The sequence below is a fragment of the Seriola aureovittata genome, chromosome 21 (genome assembly GCF_021018895.1).
Source record: "Seriola aureovittata isolate HTS-2021-v1 ecotype China chromosome 21, ASM2101889v1, whole genome shotgun sequence".
Lineage (NCBI taxonomy): Eukaryota > Metazoa > Chordata > Actinopteri > Carangiformes > Carangidae > Seriola > Seriola aureovittata.
Genome location: NC_079384.1, coordinates 16,399,099 through 16,425,877, shown reverse-complemented (window position 1 = coordinate 16,425,877; position 26,779 = coordinate 16,399,099). Strand labels below are relative to the sequence as shown.

At 39.4% G+C, this 26,779-nt stretch overlaps 1 protein-coding gene across 43 annotated transcripts in view; it reads right to left on the bottom strand.

Moving 5' to 3' along the window:
- LOC130162078 (ankyrin-3-like) overlaps nt 1-26,779 on the bottom strand; it is a 166,872-nt gene that overhangs the window by 62,647 nt on the left and 77,446 nt on the right. For 33 of the 43 annotated variants that reach the window (XM_056365548.1, XM_056365545.1, XM_056365574.1 and 30 more), the window contains exons 2-13: nt 22,326-22,427; nt 21,157-21,255; nt 18,763-18,861; nt 16,041-16,139; nt 11,105-11,290; nt 9,078-9,101; nt 5,723-5,821; nt 4,663-4,761; nt 4,078-4,176; nt 3,719-3,916; nt 1,872-1,970; nt 514-612 (exon numbers count right to left, since the gene is read on the bottom strand). In XM_056365548.1, the coding sequence (XP_056221523.1) occupies nt 514-612; nt 1,872-1,970; nt 3,719-3,916; nt 4,078-4,176; nt 4,663-4,761; nt 5,723-5,821; nt 9,078-9,101; nt 11,105-11,290; nt 16,041-16,139; nt 18,763-18,861; nt 21,157-21,255; nt 22,326-22,427 (1,302 nt within the window). Of the gene's footprint in view, nt 1-513; nt 613-1,871; nt 1,971-2,354; nt 2,991-3,718; nt 3,917-4,077; nt 4,177-4,662; nt 4,762-5,722; nt 5,822-9,077; nt 9,102-11,104; nt 11,291-16,040; nt 16,140-18,762; nt 18,862-21,156; nt 21,256-22,325; nt 22,428-26,779 lie in introns of those variants that run through there. The other 10 variants (XM_056365543.1, XM_056365546.1, XM_056365557.1 and 7 more) reach the window with 3 other exon arrangements.

The window sequence follows — 26,779 nt, the reverse complement described above, 5'->3', positions numbered from 1 at the left end:
TTTGAAGAAGTACTCAGATGGTTTGCTTTAGTAAAAGTATCAGTCCAAGAATTTTGAAAATTTTGATCCACTGGTTTAATCCTGAATTTATATTGATAATCACATTATTTACTATAGAATCTTACTCTGAAAAGTAACAGGTACCTAAAGCAGATTTTAAGTCAGATAAATGTAGTTAAGTAAAAAGTACATTTCCCTCTGAAATGTGGTGGAGAAGAAGTACCTCAAAATTATACTTAAGTACATGTACTTTGCTGCTTTCAACCCCTGCACATTGTAAAAGAGAAACTGTGAAAATGCCATATAATGTTGTCCCAGGTACAGAGGACTGACAATCACACTTTTTTATATCTATTTATCACAAAAAAATATCTATTTATCCTATACCTGAAAAAAAAATTCTCCTCACTTATAATGTAGTACTGACATTTTACATTTTGTCAGTCCTTTGGGAAAACAAGAAGTAAATGACGAAGGAATAAGAAAGAGAAATCAGGAGCTTCCTGAACTCACCACATTGCTTGTGTTTGGTGAAGCCCCGTGGCTGATCAGCTGGTGGACGATGTTTTCATGTCCCATAAAAGCTGCTACGTGGATCGGAGTCAGACCAGACTGAAGAATCAGAACAAGAACAATAATCTGTGAGTATGAATGTCAACGATCTTCATGACCTGTTTTTTTTTTTTTTTAAAAGATTTACATTTTCAGAAGGAATGAACGGGCTTGAGCTTGAGTTCTACACACAGGGAGGGGAAGTCAGAAAGAATCATCAGACTATCACGTGTAGAAATAGTGGTTGTAGAAAAGAATCCAGTTATTTTAGGAATACTGGGCAAAAACAAAAAAAAAAGCTTTTTATTACATGTTATTTTAGATTTGAGTCTGTGATACATGAGAACACAATCCGGTTCCTGATCAGCACATCTACAGTATATGACAAATGTATTAAAGGCAACTTGTTTTACACCCATAATAACACATTTTCTTCAGCAAAAATAACTGACATATTATCAGCCTTTAAGCTAATATGGCTAAACTTGTTAGGAAACAGTTGCTTATTTACACACCCAGCAGTTACTGAGCAACATTATCATACACTTAGCGTCGTGTTTGTGTCCAGCTGATGAATATAAATCCAGTATTCCCTCTCTGTTAGCTCTGTTTTTGGTCTCCACCAGCTCCTGAAGGGAAACACCTGGCTCTTTAGCTGCTAAATGCTCCGCTGTGTTCACCAGCTGCTCTCTAACTGTGTGTGTGTGTGTCTGCTGTTCGCTGCTGAGCGGCTAGACTCTATGACAGTGAACTAAAGGGCCGGACAGATAAACGATGAGCCGAGTCTCTATAAAGTTCTTTAAAGCCGAGGAGATCCAGGTGATAATTACCTGTAGCTTCATCACTACAGTCGACCCCTTTCACACTGTCGTTTGATACATAAATATCAAATACAGCCACTTTAAACCAGGCTGACATGATCTCACCACCAATGGAAGATCCTTTTTTTACTTATTTTAAGAAAATAAGACGCAATAATAAACAAAATGACTTGGTAAGATGAAGATTTTTTTTTTCTGTGTGTGCAGTATAAAAAATTTCCCTTCTTTTATGTAATGAAGCTGAAGTATAAAGAAGCAGAAAATTTAAATACACAAGTACAAGTAGCCGATGGCAAAAGTGTACTTAAGCACAGCTCTTCTTTCCAGCGCTGTGGGAACAGATTTAACCCCAAACAACCCACAGAAAACTTGCCAACTCTCTTCTTGTGATGCTCCCGGAGGTTCGTAGAGAACAAGACACACCAAGTCTTTCTTCACTTTAAAAACCGATTACAGCAACAACTGACGCCGTGGAGCTTTCACGCTCTGCACACATACCTCAGTGACTGCCTGTATGGATGCTCCATGCTTCAGAAGCAGCTCCATCACCTTGACTCTGTTTTTCTTGCAGGCGATGTGCAGGGGAGTGAAACCATTCTAAAACACGGAAAACAAAAATAAATCCACAAAAAAGTTTTTTTTTTTTTTTTTTTTTAAATAGTCCTGCGTGTGTGTGTGTGTGTGTGTGTGTGTGTGTGTGTGTGTGTGTGTGTGTGTGTGTGTGTGTGTCTCGCAGAACTGGCTGAAGACAAATCTGGAACTCCACATGGAAAATACAGTACAAAGGGGCACCTTCTTTCCTTGTTCCCCCTCCTCTTCCCCTTTTCCCCTTTTTCTTTCACTCTTTTCTCTAAACTCTCAACATGCAAACCAGACAAGCATGTGTGGAAATAATTGACTTGACTGTAAGAATGTAAAAAAAAAAAAAAAGGAATTAAAAAGTATGCTGGGCTGAAACAGATACTCTTCTTTACAACTCACTCGTCTCTCGCCAGCTCGTACAGTCTGCCCCCTCCTTCCCTCCCTCCTTCTCCTACTCTCCTGACTTTGAGGTTTCTGGCTCAATCCTATGACTTCATTTTCCTCTCCATGTCCTTTTTTTCCTTCTCATTCTCTCTGGCTATAAAGTCCCAGTGCTCTAACCACACCCAGACTTCTCCCATTACAGAACAGAGATGGTTGTCTTAACGCCAAAGACAGCGGCTGTGGTTATAAAGCCTCTTTTGGTGTCCTTGTCTGCTTCCTTCATTCATTTCCTTCACGTTCTCTCTCTCTGTGCTGTGTCTTTTCCTCTCAGTTAAAGTTCCTTATATCTCTCTTTTTGTTGTAAAAACAAAAGTAGGGATAATGAGGGAAGGTAAGGAGGAAAAGAAAAGGAAGGAGGGAGGGAGAGAGGAAATGAGAGACTTGAAAGGAAGGAAGAAATCTTTGGTTGGTCGGGAGATGAAATCATCAAGACCTGACTGCAGGACTTAAATGTTCCACTGGCACAAGCTTGAGCAACAGTGCAGCTTCAATTCAAGCCTCTGCAGGAATTCATCCATTTTATACTTCAGTTTTGGAGAAAGATTTTTCTATCACTTTCCCACTGTAAAGTCTCTTTCAGACATGCATCTCGTTACATGAATGAGGCGGTCGTTCTCACGTTTAAAATAAGCCCCAGGTCACTTTTCTGTTAAAGTTACGGCGGCTATTTCACAAGAACATTTCCATCCCTCTTTAAACATGGCTCGTGTATGAACTGAAATCCGTCCCATTAATGTAAAGGTCACACAAGCTCAAGGTAAAAAAAAACAAAAAAACAGAGGGAGATAAAAACGCACTTCTAAGAGTTCTGTAATAAAATTTTCTCCAAATGATCTTTTATGAGAGAGAAAGAAATAAAAGAAATAAAGAAATTCTGTTTAATAAACCAGAAAATACTATAAAATAGTATTTCATTGATTTCTTTGCTCCTTGAAGTGTGCGACAAGAGGGAAAATACTCTTGATCAGATCAAGTAATTGATTCATTCAAAGCCCTCCTACATAAGATAATTATGCTGGTCCTTGAACTAAACACAGAACAAAATCTCCAGCTTTTCACCTCCTCCCATTCCTTTTCACACTTTTGGTTGCATCATAACAAATGACTGGGGAGTCTCTTTCTCCCTGAAGCTACAACTGCATCTCTTTGCTGCCGACCCACATCTGATCCTTATCGGGCTCAATAAGATTTTGACTAAAGTGATATTCTGTATTATGCTTTGTCGTTGGACCGTCACTGGCCAATCAGATTCAGGTGTAAAAACTGGGCCAAATCTTATTGAGCCTGATTTGAATCCATATATCTTCCCCCATCCTCACCAGTGCCTTGGCGTTGGGGTTGGCCTTCTTGTCCACAATGACCTTTGCCACCTTGTAGTGTCCGCAGTGGGCGGCTACGTGCAGCGCAGTCAGGTAGTCGTTGGTCACGTCGTCCACAGGCACCTCGTGGTGCAGCAGCAGCTGGACGCAGTTGAGGTGGTCGCCCTGTGTCGCCATGTGGAGGGGAGACAAACCGTTCTGGAGGCAAAACAAGAGGAAATAGTTGTCGTGGCTGCTAAAGCTAATGTGTCAAACGGTCGTGTGTCTTGTTGGCATCAGGAAGAGAATGATCTAACTGCTTAAGAAAAAAAACTGAGGCAGAGAAGTGAGAATATAAAGCAGCAAGACAGAGGTTGTACCTTGGTCTTTGACAGTATTGGAGCTCCTCTGTCCAGCAGCATCTCCACCACCTGCTCATGACCGCTCCGGGCTCCACAGTGGAGAGGAGTCAGACCATCCTGTGAGGACAAACAGTGAGTGCAATGTAGGAGCAGTAGCTTCAGGCAGATGCTCAGCTTTCAGCTTAACACCATCAACCACAGTGTCAGCGAAGCCCTCACTGCAATTGTACACAGACTGCAGGATGATGATATTCATGAATTTATTTCTTTTGAAGTTTCCCATCTTTGTCTATAGGTTGAAAAAAACCTTCAGCTAGTAAACATTTGGGCAAACATAAAACTAAGCCGCTTCTGACACCTTGGAGATGATATGAGAACAGTTTGTACAGTTTGTTTGGAACATAAATGGTCATGGATTGGGCTTTACTGAACTCAGAGGTTTAACAAAGAGACACTATCAAGCTCGATTATGAAGTGTTTTCAGCTTTGATATTTTTCTTTTTTCCATCTGTGCCTCCAACTTCATTAAAGTGCAGCATTAAATCAATGGAGTTTCCCTTTAAATAAAAACATCAGTCAAAAATGTATATATTTGGGATCTACCTTGGTCCGTGCATCTATCTTGGCCCCTCTTTCCAGCAGCAGTCGCACCATGTTGCTGTTCCCACGTTTGGATGCTACGTGCAGCGGTGTTATGTCATTCTGTGGAGAAAGATAAGAAGAAAAAGGAATATATTTAACACACAGGATCTTCACACTCTCTGCTGGTCAGACATTACAACTCATGACATCATGCGCACAGTGGGGAAACAAATACAGAACCTGACACATGACACCAAAGAGCATGTGTTAATAAAGCCTTTTTTATTATACATATCATGTGTCTGTCATTTCTGATTCAGTTAGAGGAAAAACGCTGAACTCTTTTGCAGTGCGAGAGGACAAAGATTCACATTCCCCCTTAGACAGACGGTACAAGTCTCAGAGCTGCCAGCTGCACACTGATCTGTGCTCTTGCTTTCTTGGTCTTTCCGGTGTAATTTTCCAGAAAGCTGACAGAGAGAGAGAGAGAGTGTTCACCAGAAGTTCTTATATAGGGCTGAGTAGGACTTTTAATAGGACACTCTTCACTACGAAGCTGCACCTGCTGAGTGTTATGTATAGTCTACAATCTACTGTGTGGTTATATAATCTGTTTGAGGACAGACTGTGTTTCTGTGTGCTCTTTACCAATAAGTCAAAACTAATGAGAATACAATGTTAATAATAATAAACAAATAAATAATAAATGAATAATAATAATAAATAAAGCTGATTTCAGCTGATTCTTTGTTTTCTATCACATTGATCTTTGACATATTTGGTGAAATGACAAAATATTAAATACTTGAGAAAAGAACCTGAATATTACCTATTTGAAAATGTCACATAAAAATTTACTAAAGTGTTTGACACTTTTATATAGATTCACAAACATCCAGCATCCATTCCTAAAATCTATAGGATCATGTAGCGCACACACACAATGCTTCCTCCTGCAGACTGACAAGCACAGCTGTAGAATTACTTGCGTCAGTTTTAGATTCCTGCACACACACACACATACACACACACACGTGTGTGTGTATGTGTGTGTTCACCGTCTTTGAAATGAAGCACCTACCCTCGCCTTGAAGTCCACAGCTGCCCCTCTGTTCAGCAGCAGCGTCGCTACATTGATGTTGCCATAGTGAGCCGCAATGTGCAGAGGAGTGAAGCCGCTCTGAGAGGGAGCAACAGACAGACAAACAGGTAGACAGAGAGGAGAGAAGAACAGAATCAGTTGAAGAGAGAACAAAAAGAAGCAAAGAGTGTGTCAAAGCACGATGAGCAAAGCATGATGGGACATTACATAGAGCAGCGGTTGGCCAAAAGCAGACTAAACAGCGCACAGCAGACAGGGCCTGAGCATGAGTGAGACATGCTTTGAGAAAAATGACAAAACAAATGTGTGCTGATTGTTCACATGTATATTCTAATGCAATCCAGTACAACAGCTCTGCCACATGTTCTACCTTCACAAAGCTTATAACATTCAGTTTGAGTTCACACTCAACAATAAACATATACCTCAATTCATTATTATCTTTGTAAAGGTAGAATTAATGGCTGAGCTGCTGTGTTGTATTGCATTAGATTAATAAAGTGACCACTCAGTGTATCACTCTACTTTTCTTGCGTAATAGTTTTGGCAAGCGCACCATAACTAAACACTGTTCAGGTTCAGAGTGGATAAAATCACATTATAAGCAAATAGAAGCACGATCAGCTCCTGTCAAATGAAAACCACGGAAATTTAAATACTGGGTGCCCAATTCAGTTTTTGTCTCAAAGAAATCACTCGTTTGGAATATGATTTCATCTGACAGGAAAAACGTTTATAAACCAGACATGCAGGTGAGCATGCGTCTCCATTAGTTAAAGGGGCTATTTGTAAGTTTTTCTCTGCCACCAAATGTGGTTTCTTGCTGGGAGCAGGTGGTGGTGATTGTTGACCAGAGCTTCGGCCGTTGTTGCGTTTACAAGATGAGAGGTTATAATACGTCCTCTGAGCAGCGCTACATCTTCAGGGGAGACTTGAGGCTACAGTGACTCAGTATCGGAAAGTGATGAGACGGGCAAGGGCTAGCTGGTTAGCATGCTAACTTCTGAAACAAGAGTTAACTGCAGCATTGCTTTCCACCACTAGAAACAGCTGTTGGTGAGTAAAGGAATGAAGTTTGATGCTGAACTTTTCCTCTGGACTCGTAAGTAAATAGCTGTTAATGCTAACGCTAGCTAAGTAGCAATAGCAAAATTTACAAATAGCACCTTTGAAGGCAATCTGGATTTACTGGGCTGCTTTGAAGAAAGCGTCAGTTTAAATATATAAACAAACCACTTTAAGACATGAAGCAGAACATGACGCTGTGAAAATGACTTGAATCTGACACACAAACAGTATTAGTGAGAATAATAAAATATTTGTTTTGGATAATGTTGGAAAGTTCAGTCTTAACTTTGTAGTAAATAGTATTATTTCAAAGGATAGTCAGCATAACTTCAGGTTCATGTTTGTTAAAAATGCAAATCAGTAAAATCTATTAGCATGCTAAAGCTAAACTGAAGTTGTAACTATCACTTCAGCTGGATGAGAGCCTTTGATAGACGGACGATCACATTGCACAGCCAAATTTAAATTCAGTTCATTCAGACCACAGCAATTGACAGCATTTACAACATTGAAATAAATGTAAAATTCAAGAGTGCGAACATCACAAGCAAACATCCAAGAAGTGCAAAGAACAAAAGCACTCTGTCTTGTTGATATACATGTGGCAGATATTATAGTAAGTGGAGGATGATCACATTACAGAAAGGTGCTGCTGTGGATGGAAAAGGGAAGTCGGCTGGGAGAGGGAGGATAAAAAAACCAAAAAAAAACGTGTAGTATATTCTGACAGACATTGACACAACCGCCAAAGACGAGACGGCTAGCTGATGCAAGTCCTGCTGTGAGTTTTTCATTTTTGAATATCTTTGTAACCCGGCACAGCTTGCAACATGTTTGCTGTTTTACATGTCAGCTGTTTAAACCGGCCAGTGAAAACATGATGCAGAGAAACACAAGAATGTTCTGAACCATTTACAGTAGATGACGACAAAAAACCTAGACGGTGAGGAGGTGAAGGATCTGGCGTTTACTGGCCAAACCAAAAAAAGAAAATCCCTTTAATATCCACTATTACAATATGTTAGTTCTTGTCCTTTGCTTTCTTGCTGAGAGTTAGACGATAAGATTAATATCAGCCTCATATCTGTGTGTTAAATATGAAGCTTTTGTACAATTTAAAGAAACAAAGAGTTAATTAATGAGCTTTACAGGGGCTGGTGGCTGGATTTTACGCCCTATTGACAAGCTTGGTTTGTTGTTCACGCTTTCCCCCATTCAACAATTGTGTATACTATGTGATGTACGTCTATGTTTTTTTTGTAGCAGGCCTTTATTTGGTTTATATCAAAGACAGGTTTTTATTTCCTGGTTAATGCAAACTCAAAAACTTGTTTACCTGCTGTCTTGAAAAAGTCAGTATTATGTCCATGTCCGTGTCCACAGCACTAACTCCTCACTCTGCTGCTCTCAGTGCTGCTTGCAATCATTAAATTGAGTCCTTTCATTTTTCCTGATCAATGTTAAGCTACTGTGAACGCTTTTCACATTAAAAGTTTTCCAGGCTTGTGGTTATTGATAAGGCTTTAAAGTGAAAAATCCACAGGAAGGGTTCAGTTTCATTGATGGACCCTAATATCAGAAAAATGGAAAGATTTAATCTAATAAGTGGATAAAAAGAGATTATTTCTGTTAAAAATAGAAACAGAGTTGCAAAGTTGTGTGTACAACGTGAGTGTTTATTGCACTGATGGGATTAATGCCGTGGAAATGCAATTTCACCCCCATCAATATTTTTTTTTTACTTGGCCTGTAGTAGCGACTGGCCTTTATTTGTTTATGCTGGCCACAGGCCTCAGCTTTTACATGCGAGTTTATTGTACATCACTGAAAAAAAAAAAAAACACTGTCTGAAAACTAAATGGTTTCATAAGCTCTATGTACTGTGCATTTAAGGAAACTAAAATTCTGCTATTATTTATTACATTTCTGCCCCAGAGCAGCGAGACACTGCAAACACACGCAAAGCAAAGTTAAAATGCGATGCAGGATTAAAAACAGGCAGGTGAAGCGCTGTCAGCAGCAAAAGCATTCACGCCAGCGTTTAACATTCATGCCAGCAGACAAAAGGCTTTGGCTTTGAACTGGTGACCATGAGTGAACAATGAGAGGAGAGGAGAGGAGAGGAGAGGAGAGGAGAGGAGAGGAGAGGAGAGGAGAGGAGAGGAGAGGAGAGAAGAGAAGGAAGAGAAGAGAAGGGAAGAGAAGAGAAGAGAAGAGAAGAGAAGAGAAGAGAAGGGAAGAGACGAGAAGAGAAGAGAAGATGTACCTCTGTTGTTCTATTCACCATCATCTAGAAGGGAAAAGGGAAAACGGGGGGAGCGGTAGGGTAAGAAAAAAAGGAATGTATAGAGGGAGGAGGAGGAGGAGGAAGAGGAGGAGAGAATGGGGTGGTTAGTGCACCACAACAACAACACCAACACCACGACTGCACCAAGCTGTAGGATGGGCATGTGAGAATGTGGCCGGAGATAATGAGAAGAACTGAAAGGCAACCACACAGAGGTGCACACAACTGGATGAGGGACTGAGGTTCTCCCCTATAGGCTGTTATTTGTTCTGCTAACCAACACAAGGAAAACACTGTTTCTCGTTCCAAGACTTTGAACATGAACATAATCTACATGCTTGTTTGTCCAGCATCTTTGCCGACTTAAATGCTTTCTCAATAGGAACTAACAAAAAACAACGTTCACAATAAAAACAAACACACAATGACAGAAAATGTCTATCCGTGTTATTCCTATCCCCATGATATATAATATCTTGAATATTGGGCACGACTTCCTGTGGTTCCTTTCACTGAACCGTTGACTATGGGAGTTAGCGTTGTGCTACAGGTGTATTACCTTTTCTGTTGGGGGGATTAGAAAAATCAAAGTCCTTTCAAATTGATTTCAGTCTGATAAAAAATAGCAATGCTGTATAATTTGCTCTATTATTAATATAACATGATCCTTACTTAAAATGACATTTACTTTTTCGTTATTAGAGACCTTGTACATCATACATATTTTATCTGCATCATCATTTAATAGAGCCATATGTAATATTTATTTCGTTGATGTTTAATTCTAGTCTAATTTAAGAGATGATTGAGGCTAAAATATATAGATTTAATATTTTTTTACCCACAAAAGACGAGGTTGCAGCATTTTGCTCAGGCAGTTACTTCAGTTGTTAATAGCCTGAGAGACAAAACTGCGGCCAAAATAAATGTTTCAAATTACTCACCACTGTGAGTGTACAGTAATAACCGAAGGGGACTCAGGTGAGTGTATCAACATTTTTCATCCGTATTTGAGTTTAGAGTAAAAAAACAAACACATAACAAACAGCTAAACTCAGTTAGTACAAAGCTTAAATCATGAATGTTTACAAAAAAAAGGTCAGAGTATCAAAGACACATCCTGTAATTTCACAAAGTTTAAAATCCCATCAGACATGATGAGTTAAATTACCAGGGACCAAAGGGAATATTTATCCCCCACCTCGTCCTGTAATGTTAATCCAGTCAGAATGGGGTTAAGATATTGTTTAGAGAGATTTAAGTGACTAAATCTAACTCAAAGTGTAAAAATGAAAGAGACAGAAACAGAATTTTACATAGTGTTAATTACACCCTTGGAAGTAGATGATGAGGGAACACAATGTGTCACACATTGGACAGGGTAATGTGATCATAACAAGTGACGTCGGATAAAGTCCTGTAGCATATCCAGCAACTTTACTGAATCTGGCCAGTGAAGCGAGTAACAGTTTAGGCTAATAAAATAAATAACTAAATAAATAAAGTCACCGCCCCCTCTCTTGTCTGTAGGCGACAGATGAACATCATCTCCTTTTAAGGAAAAGTTTGACATTGTTGGAAATATTCTTATTTGCTTTCTGCTGAGAGTTAGTTGACGAAATGCCACGCTCACTAAACTAAAAATGAACCAGCAGCCAGTTAGCCTAGCTTAGCACAAAGACTGGAAACAGGGGGAAACTGCTAGCACGGCTCTGCCCATAGGTAACAACATCCACCTACCAGCATGTCCAAAGCTCTAAAATGAACATGTTCTATCTCACAATTTATTTCCACAAAATATCTAAGAAAAGGAAACAGACCTGAAGCAAACGGTGATTGAGTGAAAGGAAGAACTGAAAGTCACACTCATAATTCATGCAAGGCATCATGGGGCTAGAAATAAGGTGGAGAGAGTTTTAACCATGAAAAACATAAACAAAATCACTTCCTTTCTGACAGCAGGTCATGATGGGAACTGTAGTCCTGCCTATCATACAGAGCGTTACCTTTGACTCCACATCAGCGTTGTGGTCGTTCTGGAGGAGGAGGGCGGCGGCCTTGGTGTCATCTTTGCGTGCGGCGATGTGCAGCGCCGGGAGGCGGACCTTCCCCTTGGTGTCATTTTCCAGTAGGAGGGAAACCACTTGGTCATGGCCCTGCTGCAGCGCCACCGCCAGGGGAGTGAAACCATCCTGTGGACCAGCAGAAACAGTAACACACATCACTGACTGGCGGATATGATACAGTACAAATGGATCATGTGGAAACTTCATGTTTCCTGATATCAATAAAATCTTTACATAGTTTTTCTTTCCTTATAGGCCCCAAAATGATAAAATGACGCTTTACATTGTTTGAAAGAGTGTAGTTGTCTGCACATTGCATGTAGCTACATGACTACTGGAAATAAATAAGGATTCATCACTGTTTTAGGTTGTCAACACTTGTAATAAAATCCATCTTTATTTATACTGTTTATTAAATATAAAAAATAATATATATATTCTGTTCTAATTTGTGTTAGCGTCTACATTTATTCTACAGACTGTAAATCGTACTGTGTTTCAAGTGAGTCTGAGCAGAAATAAAACAATAAAGAAAAGAAGAATAGATAGAACTTTATTGTCTAGGGCTGAAATTTGTCCTCAGATATAATAAATACAATTATAGTAAATTAACAAGACTAAGAGTGGTGCTTTGTTTTACAGCCAGCGAACACGCTATGTTCAGCAGGTAATGTTTACCATAGTCACTTAGTTTCATGTATTAGCGTGTTAATTCGTACTAAACACAATGTATAGTGGTATTTGTGTGACTGCTGTTTTCACTACAGCCTTCGTCCTGTGTAGGGCTACATTATACATTATAATCAGACAGCTGCCTTTGCTGTCTGCCTGTTAAGCAGAGGCTGGTCAGCAGCGGTGCCGAGCCTCCGGAGTAATCTTAATATTCCTTTCTCATATCCAAGCACTGCAATGTGTTTTTTTTTTACACAGCCAAGCACACTCACAGACAGACACACACTCCTGTCTCCTCCTCCTGTGATTTTAATACCAGCTGCAAGTTTCACACCAACAAGCACAGGGCAAAACTAATGGCCATTTGGAGATTAAGGCATTTTAGCTAATGTTCTAAAGATACTTGAAGTGCACGAGCAGCAGTTCAGAGTCTCACTCAAGGACAAATCGAAAGGAAATTTAGCTGCTAATGCGCACAAACCAAGATGCAGACCAGATGAAAGTGACTCTGCATTGGAGCTGCAACAGTCAATTAAATGATTAGTCATTTGCAGAAAACTGATCCGCAAACCATTTTGATAATCAAATCATTTTTTGAGAATAAAACGCTAAACATCTGCTGGGTGCAGCTCCTCAAATGTGAGGATTGATGATTATCTGTGCTGTAGATGACAGTGACCTGAAGATCTGCAGACGTCACCTTGGGCTGTGGAGGTTATAACGTGTATAACAGCATTTTTTACCATCTTCTGACATTTTATTGATAAAACAAATAATCAATTAACCGAGAAAATAACCAGAAGATCAATCCATATTAAAAATAACTGTTATCAAACAGCATACTAATGTAAAAGCATAGACATGTGGGATGGTGTGCACAAATGCACATGAACACACATACACACACACACTGATCCATCCATAAATGAGAAAACAAATCAGAGGCTACTAGCAGCAGTATCTATGAATCATCAAGGAGGAGGAAAGATTCCTTACAAGTAAAACAACACAGAGATTATATGTGTGTGTGTGTGTGTGTGTGTGTGTGTGTGTGCACAGGCATGTGTGTGTTTACACAGGACACCGACTGTCTGGATAAAACCAGCTCAGCATCAGTACGCCCACACATCAAAGCAGAACCTCCCCACAGAGTGCCTGCTCACACACAAAACTGTAATGGAGAGACAAACAAACAAACACACCCATGCTAACACACACGTCTTCATCTTACTATATTCGTGGGGACCTGTCATCGACAAAATGCATTCCATAGCCCCCTTCCCCTGTCCTGGACCATCACGACTGCATGCCTAACCCAGTTCTGAAGTCTTAACCCTCAAACAGCCCACAAAGCTGTCAGACCCAACACACACACATACACACACACACACACACACACACACACACACACACACATGCAGACAGGCAGACAAACAGACAGACAGCAGTAAACAAAAAGGCAGTAGAAGGAGGCTGCTGATCTCAATCTACAAGCTTGAAGACTAACCATGACACAGCATATTGTTGCTGAAACTAGAACAAATTACAAACCTAAAAACTGCAGCAACAGGAGTCCATTAAAATGAATCAAATCAAGACAATAGCACAAAAGAAGCTGTGCATGATATGACGAGTTATCTGCATCCTAACGATGCAGTTAACATGCCACAACATGCCTCACAAAGTGAGAAGCAGCTTTAATACCAGTTTCAAGTCATATGAGACACTACTGAGGACAAACGTGGATTTACTGCAGAATCACTGCAGAGTGTTTTACACTTCCTGGCACTGCAGTGCATTGTGTAATCTATGTAATTTAATGCTCAAAAATACAATACATGCAATAACAAAAAGATCAAAAGCAGACATAAGATTAGTAAAACAAAGGCCTTGCTAATCTATTCTGCCTCAAAATGGTTAAATATGAATTATTAAACACCGGGAGTTGCTTCAAACATGGATATATATTTCCCCACATGAATAATTCATTCTGTCTCCCACTGGAGGAGACTGCGAGGAGGAGGAGGAGGAAAGACGGAGGACGTGTGGAGAGGAGAAGGAGGCAGACAAAAGGAGGAATGATGGAGGAGGAAAAAGAAAAGAGACGAGAGGGAAGACGAGCAGGGAGAAGAGATGAGGTGGTGAAGTGAGGGGGAAGAAGAAGCAGTGCTGCGAAGGCGTTTGTGGATTGTCAAGGAGAGAGGTTTGTAAACACACACACACATACACACGGACACACACACACTGATAAACAAACTGAGATGGATGCGGCTTCAGCTGAATATTCAGAAAACACAGGCAGGTGCGTCATCACTGCCTCCATGTCCTTACAGCTGAGACGATCAGACACGTCACTAAACACAGTCAAACTAAAGCAGAATGATTTCTCTTAAAGGATGAGTCTGATGATGTGAAAATCATTTCAACAAAACTAACCCTAACCAAAACCAACAACGAACTCATGCTACTAACAATATACTGTCATTCCTCTGAGGCACAGAGCTCTAATATAAACATATGTATTAGCCTGATGCACTTCATCACCATGAACAAGAGCACTACAGTTTATTTTGATCCAATTCCACACACACTGTCCTGCTGCCTTAAATACATAGTAGATCAAATGCATGATTTATTCCCAATTGAGAGACATTTGCAAAATTTACAGTACACAGGAAACTACTGAGCCATTTTTATACATGAGGCCAATTTTAAAACATTTATGTCTCTTTGGGCCACTGGGCGTGGAAGTCAGACTCTATAAAGAGACAGACTAACACATGAGTTGTGGTCTTTTCATTGGATTTTTCATTGTAGCCAATAAGAAAAATGTATGAAAGTTTTCATCAAATAAAACGTTTTTTTAAATTTGTATTGAAGTGTCTGGCACACACCAATAATGTCAACTTTTTACTTTTTACACACATATTTTAGACTCAAAAATTAACAGGCTAAAGTTTGGTGGTTTCTTTTTTTAAAAGTTAGGATAAATAATTTGCTTGTGGGGTTGGATATAAAACCTCAGTATTTTATTTTATTTTATTTTATTTTTTTACATAATTCTGTTCATAGCAATGAGCATCATAAACTGTCCAGTGCTGCAAGTCGCAGTCAAATGTCCCATTCATCATCTTGGGATCCTGAATGACTAGCCCACTACAGCATACTTCATAGCTTCTTTTATGTTATGTATATGCTTAGATATTTTAAACGTATTTATTTGTTTATTAAACAGGAACCAATCAAATAAACATTGGTACATACAAATAAGCAATGAAACTGGACATCTAGCTGAAGCTAATTTGCAGCTTCCTGTTCCTGGTCAGGCTTCTAAATCATGTGATACTGTGTCCCTGCTGTTTGTTCTCATCTTTGTCCTGTATCGTGTTTCAACATTTAATATTTAAGAAGTTTGTCTTATTTTGTTAAATAAAAAAGGGGAGAAATAACTTCATAGTTAAGTATCATAAATAGTCAGTATGATATTATTATATATATATATTGTCCATATAATCCAAATTTTTAAACCACACAAAAACCACTTACAATTACACCACAGAGCACAGTACAGAGTTAAAATCTAACTGAACAGAACAGAAATTATAGTTTGCAGTAGTGGGAGGTGAGAGTAATCCAGCTGTACTGTAGAGTACTCTTTTTACTTCTGTTTTGATAGCACACACAAAACTTTATTGACCAAAATGAGGATGTGTTTGTCACACTTTAGTCTGGCAGCGGTGGCAGTCAGTTGGCCGCCTGCCGGTGCTCCTGCAGTTGATGGATCGCTCTGACACGCTCACAGCGTAGCACCCTGCTCACACCACAGACGACAGACCACTGTAACGTCACCGGTTCCTCCCTCTGCAGCTGAACACAGCCAAGGTCACTCTGAATGAACACATCGCTACACTGCTGACTCCCCTACCCCCCTTCACTCTTACCATAGTAAACAATGACTTCATACAGTATCTTATTCACTCTCCTAAATGAGCCACTGGTGGCAGGCACCTATTAACCATTTGAAACAAAGAATCTGCTGGTCATAATGCTGCAGTGTAATTACAGGGAGGCTAAATGAGGGCTGGGATGACGGGTAGCTATTAGAAGCTGTGAGGGGCTTGTGAGCATGTGCAGACAGGCGTTAAAGCGTATATGTACAGTATATTATCTGTTTGTGCTTGTGTGTGTGTTTGAGTGTATTTACCTCAGTGGCGATGCTCTGGCTGGAGCCGTTGTCCAATAGAAACTGCACCACCTCCAAGTGATTCTCCTGTGCCGCCATGTACAGCGGAGTGAAGCCATTCTGGAAAAGAAAGAAGAATAAAACACTGGATCAGAGCTGCACTCTTCACTGTCATGTTTATGTTTTTCAAAGGACCAGACTAACTAACTCAAATCATATTGCAATTATGTTTTGGCAGATATTGCAATTACAACTCTTTGTTCGGTCTCTTATCAAACACACATGTTCCTTTACGTCTGGAGAATATGATTTTTAGGACAGGAAGTCACTGCACCACCACAACGCTTATGGAGCTAACAATACACAACAATGTTATGGCACCTTTTAACTTTATCAAAAAAATTGCAGCTTCTGTGATTTGGATATTGTACTTGGCCATATTGCAATTTCGATTATATTTTGATTCATTGTGCAGCCCTAGACCAAACTGTCCAAACCTCTCCTCTCTGTTTTATTTATGCTATTCAAACATTAGATTGAACTAATGCACTTTCTATGAACAATAAGGCAAAACATACAGACGCAAAGTGAAGTAAAAAAAAAAAAAATTATTAATAATAATAATAATAATAATAATAATAATAACAATAATAATAATAATAATAATAATAATAATAATAATAATATACGAGATCCTGCTGTAATAATTATGAGAACATGTTGTGGTGATTATCAATCATCACTATTTGAGAATATAGGGCTAACAACCAGCGCTGTATGTCTTGTATGTTGCTGGGAAATCAAAACCACTCTCTTCAAAGTGATACGATGATCTATCCCATTAATATCTCTGCTTGCATTAGGTCATTGCGGGCAGTCTTCAAATCAATAAGCAGGACTGCTTCATGGCCATATTGGATTTACAGGGTTTTCACATTAATCTGATGAAAGTAGCTTGATTGGTCAGGTATTTAATTTACCGGGTCAGCCAAAGATAGACACCCCACCATCAGAGTTTTTTTTTTATCAATACATAGTTGCTTAATGGAATTTCAAGAAAATTTGCTTTGTCATGATATATTGGTAAGATTTTATCATCCTCTCCTACTTCAAGGCGGGGTGTTTGTTGTTTTTCTGACCTCTACAACTGAACATACTGTCACCTCTGTACATACCTCACACCTGATAACAGCACTGATAAAAGCTGATCTGGAGCTGGAGTTGAAGAGGAATATATGTGTGTCTCTTAGTGTGAGTGTGTGTGTGTGTGTGTGTGTGTGGGGGGGGGGGGACTGATCTCCATAGCAACACAAGAATCCAAAAATGACATCAGCATGCAAAAAATGTCCTCTTGCTCCTCCTGCACTCGTCTTTGTATTTATCGTTGTGCCGCTGCTCTAATACGTTTCACAGTCAAAATGCAGCTATGACCAAGGACACAGTGCAAGTTACAGCCATTCATGTGTTAATTCAATTACATGAAAGCATTGTAGTTAGTGGTACTGTTTGTACTGGACTGCATCATCTTCAGAGGTGTTTCTGATACTCTGTCCCCCTCATGTATGTACAAAAACTTCACTATTTATTCTCCACTAGTGAATTCTTTCTCATTTCCGACAATGTCAACAATAACTGAACATTATAAACACCATACAGATAAATGCTGTGTCAGAGTTGTTGTATAGGTGTAGCTGATAAGGTGCCCACTGAGCAGACTACTGGAGAAACACTTATTGTAACAACATTGTAAACACACTCCTCCTCTCAACATCGATACAGTGATCCAATAAAAAAGCTCTACCTTTACAAAGTTTACAATGTTATTTATTTATTTATTTATTGTCAGAAATGAGTGAATTCAATTATATGTTCACTACTGAGGTCATGGTTAAATGTGGTGTTGTACTGGTACTGTACTAATGTTTTTGTCTTCCCTATTTACAAACATGAGGAGGACAGAATATTAGAAACACATTGCGGTCATGCAGTCCACCTCTAACTATGACCACGCTGCTGAAACACAGAGTATAACATACAGTATAAGTGCATTAATGGCTCTATGACAGTGTCATTATATGCATCATAATAGTAGACTGTAGAGTAGAACAGCAGTAATGGATTGCATTAGATTGTACCTAATAAAGTACCACTGAATATATACAGTACATTCTATTGAAAACTTGTCAAGTGCAAGATATCAGCCGTCCCCGCTCTGTGCTTTCAATAGGCCACTCCACTCTAAATTATGCTTTAAAAAATAAATAAATAAAAATAAATAAATAAAACCTAATGATTCAGTTCAGCACTGAAGGTCATAGCCCCATCAATACCAAATTAATTTTCTTCCTCTTTACAGCTGCAGCCAAGATTTTAACACTGACTCTGTTACGGTTGCTGTGGTAACCAGGCCCGTGTGTGTGTGTGTGTATGTGTGTGTCTGAGTTTGTGTGTGTGTCGACAACTGAATGTGGGCCAGGCAACACTGCAGAGCTGCTGACACAGCACACACATACACACACACACACACACACACACACACACACACACACACACACACACACACACACACACACACAGATGGACACTGTGTATAGTAGTTGCGTAGACATTCATCTGCATGAATACACACACTCAAACATGGATTTCCTGCAAAGATGATTTCACAATTCAACAGCTCTGTGTGCGTGTGCGTGTGTGTGTGTGTGTGTGTGTGTGCACGCGTGGGTGTGTGTGTGTGTGTTACCTGAGACTGTGCATTGACGTTGGCTCCGTGGGTGACGAGCTCCTTCACCACCTCCGACTGCCCGGCGAGAGAAGCTATGTGGAGCGCTGTGTTTCCTTTCTGTTGTGAAGTAACATGAAAAAACATTTTAATTCCTTTTATGTACTTGATGACTTTATCAGTAAAACAGTCCGTCTGTCAGTCTGACACTCTGACACTCTGTCTGTCTGGGTTTAGGTCTGAAAATGTTGCTTTTCTTCATCAGCTGCACAAAGGAAATGTTTTACATAATCTTATTTTCAGTTAGTTTAGGGTTTTACTTTCAGGCTGTACAGCACATCACGCCTCTAATTTATATCTTAATGACTTAAATCTGGTCTAGATGGCAGGAAGCATCAGTTTTAAATGTACTACAAATAAATTGCGATTCTAGCAAGACTAATACTTCCTCTGGTAAATGTTTGAATCATAAGGACTCCAAATCATTTTGATATTAATTTTTTTCCCTCCTCATTTTAAAACACTGCTGTCTTTATCTTAATGCCATGTTTTTAATGCGGCTGTGTGATGCCTGAACGTCTGCCCATGTTACTCAATTACATGTCTTTAGTGATAGGTTTCAATTCTTTCTTACCCTCAATTTCAGTGACAGTAAATAACAATTAAACATACATACAACAATCAATAATATAATAATATTAATAATACTTATTAATAATAATAATAGTTAAGTTAACAAATGTATTCAAATGTAAATAGTTTTTTTAATTAGCTTTTATTGTTTTTTCAAGCTGATATCGAATCAATATGAATTTAAATCTACCTCTAAAGACAAAGTGCTGTGAATAGAGAGCTTTCAGACCCTGGAATGAAAATAAATCTTCGATGGTCGAGTCAAATCATCAGAAGAAAAACAAAAGGTGAAGCAGTACCCCCCCCCCCCCCCGGACACAGAGTGAGGATCAGTGACTGGTTGTTGGCTGCACACGTTCACAGCTCATTTGCGCTTTTGTCTAGCTGCTGATTGACCGAGCGAACATGCTGCCGCTCTGCCTGACTCACTGAACGCAGTCAGTCCACAAAACCAAAACGTGAGAGCACACTGACTGCGAAATATTGGCAACTCTCCTCAACGGAGAGGAGTTGATCTGACGATAAAGTCTGAACAGTTGCCAAACCTAGTGAGAAAGATGCTCTGTAAGCAACACCCTGCAGTCCTTTATGTCTGAGTCCGACCAGCATGAAGCATATGTGCAGTATTTTAAAATTATAGTTTATAAAACTGTCTGCCTTCGTATGGCGGTGACAGAGTGACGGAAACAGAGAAGATAAAGAGGCGGAGACAGTGGTGGGGACATACAGAAAGAAAAAAAGTATAATGTAGACTATTAAAAAAGTGAGGTAAAGTTTGTATGAGGGTGAATCGCATGTACGGAGCCCGTCATGGAGACACCTGTTGTATGTGTGTCAGCTATAGGAAGCAGCAGCTGTTGCCTTGTTGTAATTCCTGCTGCCACTGGAACCTCCACATAAACACCTCCCCTCATTCCTCAGTCTGAACTGCTGTATCTCCTTTTCCTCTCGTGCTTCACCTCCTGTACTGCAGCTGCAACTCACTCCACTTGAACTTGCCTTTAGGCCGCATTGCAAGAGAACAGGAAAGCACAAATTCACGTAAAGATATGTAACTATACTGAATGTAATAATGAATAAATGGTTGACTGAACATAATTTACACTAATCCTCTCGTGGATGGAGTCAATGTGCAGCAGGAGTGCACAAACTTCCACTGCTGATTCCCTAATAATCTGTGTTCACTTGCACTTTAACCTGCATTCATGATTTACACTGATGTTGATATGGTGAACTTTTCTTACTAGTGCTGACTTAGTACGGTGCCCAAACTATTGCACATGCCACAATTACTGTTTATCTATTTTTATTTTTATTTATTTTTTTTAGGTTCATGAAAACAGCGCATTAACATTTGAAAAAGGAACAGTTTTTAATGTTATTTAGGGCATTTTTTTTTTTTTTTTACTTCTATTTACTTTAAAAAAATATTCACCTGAATATGTGATTTGCCAAACTTTTGCATATAAGTGCAAAACCAGCTCACATAATTCAAATCCACCACCCAGCAAAGACACATTTATGTCTGGAAACACACAGGTTAGGTCCGTTCACTAAATCAGTTCACTCAGCCTCCCTGCTAACACACACACACACACACACACGCACACACGGCCATTTATCTCCTTTACTGTTGCTTAAGCAATGTGACTTTGAGAAAGAGCTGATGCAGCAAACCACAGTGTGTGCGTGTTTGAATTCATGCATAGACCGAGTGTGTGTGTGTGTGTGTGTGTGTGTGCGCGTGTGTGTGTGTTTGTGTGACTCCTGGGTGGCACACACCTTGGTAGCTGCGTCCACATTGGCGCCCTGCTTGATGAGCTCAGCCACCACTTCCACATGGCCCTCCTTCGAGGCCAGATGGAGAGCGTTCAGACCATTCTGGACAGGGAGGGAGAGAGCGAGGGAGAGAGCGAGAGAGAGAGAGAGAAAGAGAGAGAGAGAGAGAGGGAAAGCACTTTTAAAATCAAGAGAAGGGGGGAGATTTAATCCTGTAGATACTGTACCCTTTCTTTAAATAGCCGAGGACTCGGTCTGAATGTTTTATACTCTTACTTAGTAACACTGAACGTTATCAGGTCTAAAAAAAAACAACACAAACAGAACTAACTTGGTAATGAAACTATTTATTTAAGTATTAAACCAAAGCCTCTCAATACTCGGTCAGGTTTCTTTAGCTTTTTACAAAACATATGCACTTTCCTAAAACGTTTTTTCGAGACTATTTTCTGCAGTGGATTGGCACAGATTAAGTTTATGTGGTTTTGAGTCAAAGTAAACTCCAAAAAAACTGTAACTACAGCGTGTGTGATCATGGTAATGAAGGTTCACATCACCCAATGCAACAGTGAGCTGTATCGCACCAAGGAGTGAAGAAGAGAAAGAAGTGTTTTTTTTTTTTATTGTTGACCAGAAGAAGAATACGGAATAGCCTTGTCCTTTAAAGTATTAAAAGGTTTCAACACCAAATAAACTTGGGAGACATCATGGCTGCTCACTCAGAAAAGTCAAATCAACCTGATGGTGCCACTAGTGGAAATGGAAAAGTCAATATATGATCATAGTGATTAAGACTCATCCTCCGTGGACCACGAATGTCTCTACAAAATTTAAAGGGAATCCGTCTAATAGTTGTTGAGATATTTCATTCTGGACTAAAAGTGGTGGCCTCTCTGACACTGTCATCCATTCAGCCATGCTGCTAGCATCATAAAATAATTCAGCCAGCCATAAAACTCCAGCTTTGGCTGAGCTTGGAGCTTCAACAAGGGCAATAGTGTAACAAGGAAGCGACTATATTTAGTCATATTCTGAGGATCTCTACAGACTTTACTGAGAGAGCACAAAACCAGATTACCATCACCGAGCGCAAGTCCAAATTATTCATCACTGTAAACCGAAACGCGAAAGCAGAGTTGGAATCGGAAGTATACTCTTGTTACCGAACTCACCTGATTGCAAATGTTGATGTCGACTCCATTCTTCAGGTAGTCCAGAGCTTTCTCTAGGTTCCCGGCCCGAGCTGCTCGCAGATAACAGGCGTTTACGTCCGTCTGCAGGAAAACACAGAGAGGAACAGGTTTGTTTATTTTCACCTGAGTAACACAGCAACATGCAGATGAGAAACATTACTGCAGGTACATGAAAATGAAACCTGGTGGTCTTTAAAATGAATGAATATATAAAGAATATTTCCGTATGTCATTAAAAACCTACAAAATATATTCCAAAACAGTGAAGCTTTGACTGCGTCTTTGTGCAAATAAGCATAGAGTTATTTAAAAACAGCAATTACATATTTTTAATAACTTCTTCCAGGCTATTTATTATTTTGGAAATACGGCGCCAATATTTGCAGCATTAGTCAGAAGCTATTATTTATGTGTCATAGCCTCCCTACGAGTCCCTGCAACCAGAGATAAGTTGAATAAATCCCTCAAGGCTTGTATGTTATTAGCTGAAGAAACAGGGTAAAGTTTGTTCGGGAAAGACCTTTGAGAGCTCACAAAAGCTGAATGAGAGCCAAAATAAAAAAAACAACAAAAAAAACACATTTCAAATAGGAGGTTTAAGGGTAAAAGAAAGTGAGAATACACTGTCTTCAACATGTCTGCCTGTTAAAACACTGAGCCAAGAGTAACCATCCTGCCAAATCCAAGCCCACAACCAAGGGATTTACTGTTCGATAAGGTTTCTCTGCTGTCAACATGTGATTTTATATATATATATATATATATACACAATGAGATCTCTGCATTAAGCTACAAGTCAGAAAGGCATCAGAATATTTAGAGGAAAATATAAAATGTAGCAAGAGCGAAGGTTTGGTTTCAGTGGAGGGTGGGCGGGAGCTATATTGTGGAAAATGATATTTGTCTTCAGCACACAACGTTATAGGATAAGTGTCAACACAAGAGGAAAAACATCGACAAATAACATAATTTAAAATACATAAATAAAGTAAAAATAAAGTGCAGTAACAGAAAATGAGAGAAGAGCTTAGTCATTTTCCTATATATGTTTTTTTTCAATTTGCATTAGTTACATTCAAAACAATCTAGCAAACAAAACCAGTAAACATCTGCCAACTTAGAATCATCTTTAGTTTCCTTGAGATGACAGATGATGTTGTATTAGTATCTTCACAACAAGGAGCTCAGACTCTATTAACCCTAACTAAAAACACACTCTCATTACAAGACTAAAGAAACCAGATAATATTCACATTTGAGAAGCTGAAACCAAAATTTTTATATATATAATTTATTAAAAACCAAGATTAACCAACAAACCATTTACCAAAACAATTGAAGATAAATTTTTCGATTCATTGTAAAATCTTCATCATTGTAAAAAAAAAAAAAAAAGCTAGTCTCATCTGGACTATGGTGACTGGACAGTAAGAATTTAGTAAGAAAGTGAACCTGAAATAGAGTAATGAGGATGAACACACACGTCCACTCCTAACATCTCCTGAATGCACCGGCCTTCATGACTGAGTGTCTTTCTCAGGGGAGCAGCAGCAGCAGCAGCAGCAGCAACAGAGTCATTTTATAGTTAACCTGCAGTTTATCAAGCTGAGCTGAAGATTTTTGCAAGAGGGAACTAAATTTGCTGTGTGTGTGCATCCGTGTGAGGATCTCAGGGTGTGGCAGAGCGGCGTAGGAGTGGGTGCATGTAGGGGGGGTTGTGTAGAAATTGAGCATCGGGAGGAGGATCGTTGAAGCAGAATGACGGACTGAAACGTGGAGAGGAACTAAAGGCTTGAAAAACACGGGGATGACGAACAGACAGGAAGGCAGGTAGTCGGTGTGTGTCTCCGATTTCATGATTGCCGTGCAGTGCTACAGTCTGCCTCACCCATGTGGTCAAACAGATAACCCACACAGGATTAACACTCAGCAATTACCCTGCAATTACCCTGTGCTAGAAAGAGCGCGCACACACACACACACACCCACACAAAAGGCTCTAACAGGCCGACAGTGTAATATCAGAGGTAGTGTACTCTTAGTTCTGCATCTGGGCTCATTCAAAAACTCACTCTCACAAGCAAACTCTGTTTGATGCAGGATACTGAACAAACATTAACTTCATGAAATCCAGGACAAGTGAGTTCACCAGACTACAATCCTATTCAAGCATCACTGACAGAATTTATGTTCTTAGGGTCTACAAGTCGATGCCCATATCTACTACAAGGTCATTATTATTATTATTATCACCATCAAATGACCAGATAGTAATACAACTTTTATGCAAGACTACATAACTCTTGCTCAACATCAACCTCTGGGTCCACAAGTCAATATACAATATTTGTAAATGCTGAACGAAGAGTCCAAGGGTTTGTTTGGTTTTTTTGGCCCTGGATTTTGCCTCTTATACAAATTGCTGCACCTTCTCAGTGGAAGGTGTCGGGGCAAAATGCAAACACTACTCAGAGCTGAAAAATTCCTGAAAAAGTCCTCTGAATTTTTTTTTCTTAAAATATATATAATATATATATATATATATATATATACATTCATAAAGGCAGTATTTTAGATTTACATTGGTCTCCAAAGCTATTAAAGCCTACTGTGAAATGCTATCTACGGTAGCATATAAGTAGTAGTTAGTTATATTGTGTATGTATTCATTGACTTGAATTGAATTCAGTGGTTGTCATCTGTGGATCAGGTATTTGTTTATGCCTGAACTGAACGCTCCATGCTTCAAAGAAAAGAGGAGAGAAAACTAAGAGTAATTTATGCTTCTGTGGCATTTAACGACTCGTCTTGTGTAATATCGTGCTCGCCGCACCACAGCCTTTGTTATTGTAGACGGACTGTTGGCTAAAGCTGATCGCTGAGCTCATTTCCCACTCAGTGAAAGGATGTTATCGGAGTTCATCATCACACATACACAAACACACAGTGTGTTTCGAGTGTCAGCATCCAGTCAGTGGGGCAGAGAGTAGGGGGTTTACCGGACGCCGAGCTGGGTCATGTCACAGAGAAGACACACAGGCTGCTACAAACCTCTCAAATACAGTTTATTATTAACGGTACTGCTATTATCGGCGACACTATTTAGCATTTTAAAGCAATATAAAAACATAGTTTATAATTATAATGTAGTTGAAAAGGGGATATAATGGTTTAATCATGTATTTGTCAACAACTGTAACTCTTCCTGTGGGCACACGAGCGGAAGCTGCTGTATGAGTAGATAATGAATGATGAAATAATAAAATATAGATTTACTTGTATAAAACATCGTTATAGGAGAAGTTATAATTGTTGACAAATACTGTACATTAACAAACACTTAAAATGCTAACTGGCTAACATCTAGCCCCACCTTTTCAACTTATATTTGTTTACATTTTGCAAACTGGCACCATAATAAGTATTCCGAATTAGCTATTAACGGTTCCTGTTTGCAATGCACTCATGGATGTACAGTAATATATCAGTGGATTACTATGATACTGAAGACAATTTAAAAACATGATGACTCTCAGGTGAGTTTTGCAGTTTTACAGAATGTCTTTTCTCTGTGATTTCTAAGCATATTCTTGGAAGGAGATGACGATATCCTGGGAAGTGCAAATCACACTGGATCTAAAAATATGTGTTTCAAGTTACGACTGTCACTCCTTAAAGTACCTTAATTGCCTCCATGAGCTGTGTTAATGTAAATCCCCTCAAATTCAAGTTCCTTTTTCACAATAAAACGTCCAGTGAGAATTGTTCCTGCCACTGTTTTATACCCGAGAGGCAGTGTGCTGAGGAGGTTTTCTTTAAACCCTGAGAAGGGTTGTAAGGCACAATGCCAGGCCTTTTAAGTTAAACGTGGCTCCGGGCTTGGCTGCTCATAATTCAGGGCATTATCAGAATCTGCTGTTCAAAGCCTCACCCTCTTAGAAAGTGCTCTGGCCCAAGAGTGCAAAGACTATTTCCTAGTTTTGTAACCACAACTTTAGGTTTTCATTACATTACAGACAGAGCTGTCAATGTCTCTGTGTCTTTGTCAATCTTTGTAATTTGAACTGTTCATAAATAATTCCATGAGTCTTGGAAGGTAAGTTTCTGGCTGCGTTTACAATACAAATACAGAGATTGATGTCACAGCTATGGAGTGTGTTCAGCTACTGAAAGGAACAATGAAATCAAGGGAAGTGAAAACCTAAACGTTTGTACTGGATCCCTTTATACATGCAAGGAGGGTCATGGATCTTCAGTGCTTTACAACAGCACCGCCGTATTTACAGGCCTGCGTGGACGACTAAATGACTGTCCGTGCACTGTTTGGTTTTGCCGCATAGTTTCAAAAAACAGTGAGAAAAGAAAACATTATGATATGAGCAGGTAAAGACAGCAAATGCTGCTTGATTGCTTGAGTGTAAGGAAGCTGTTGA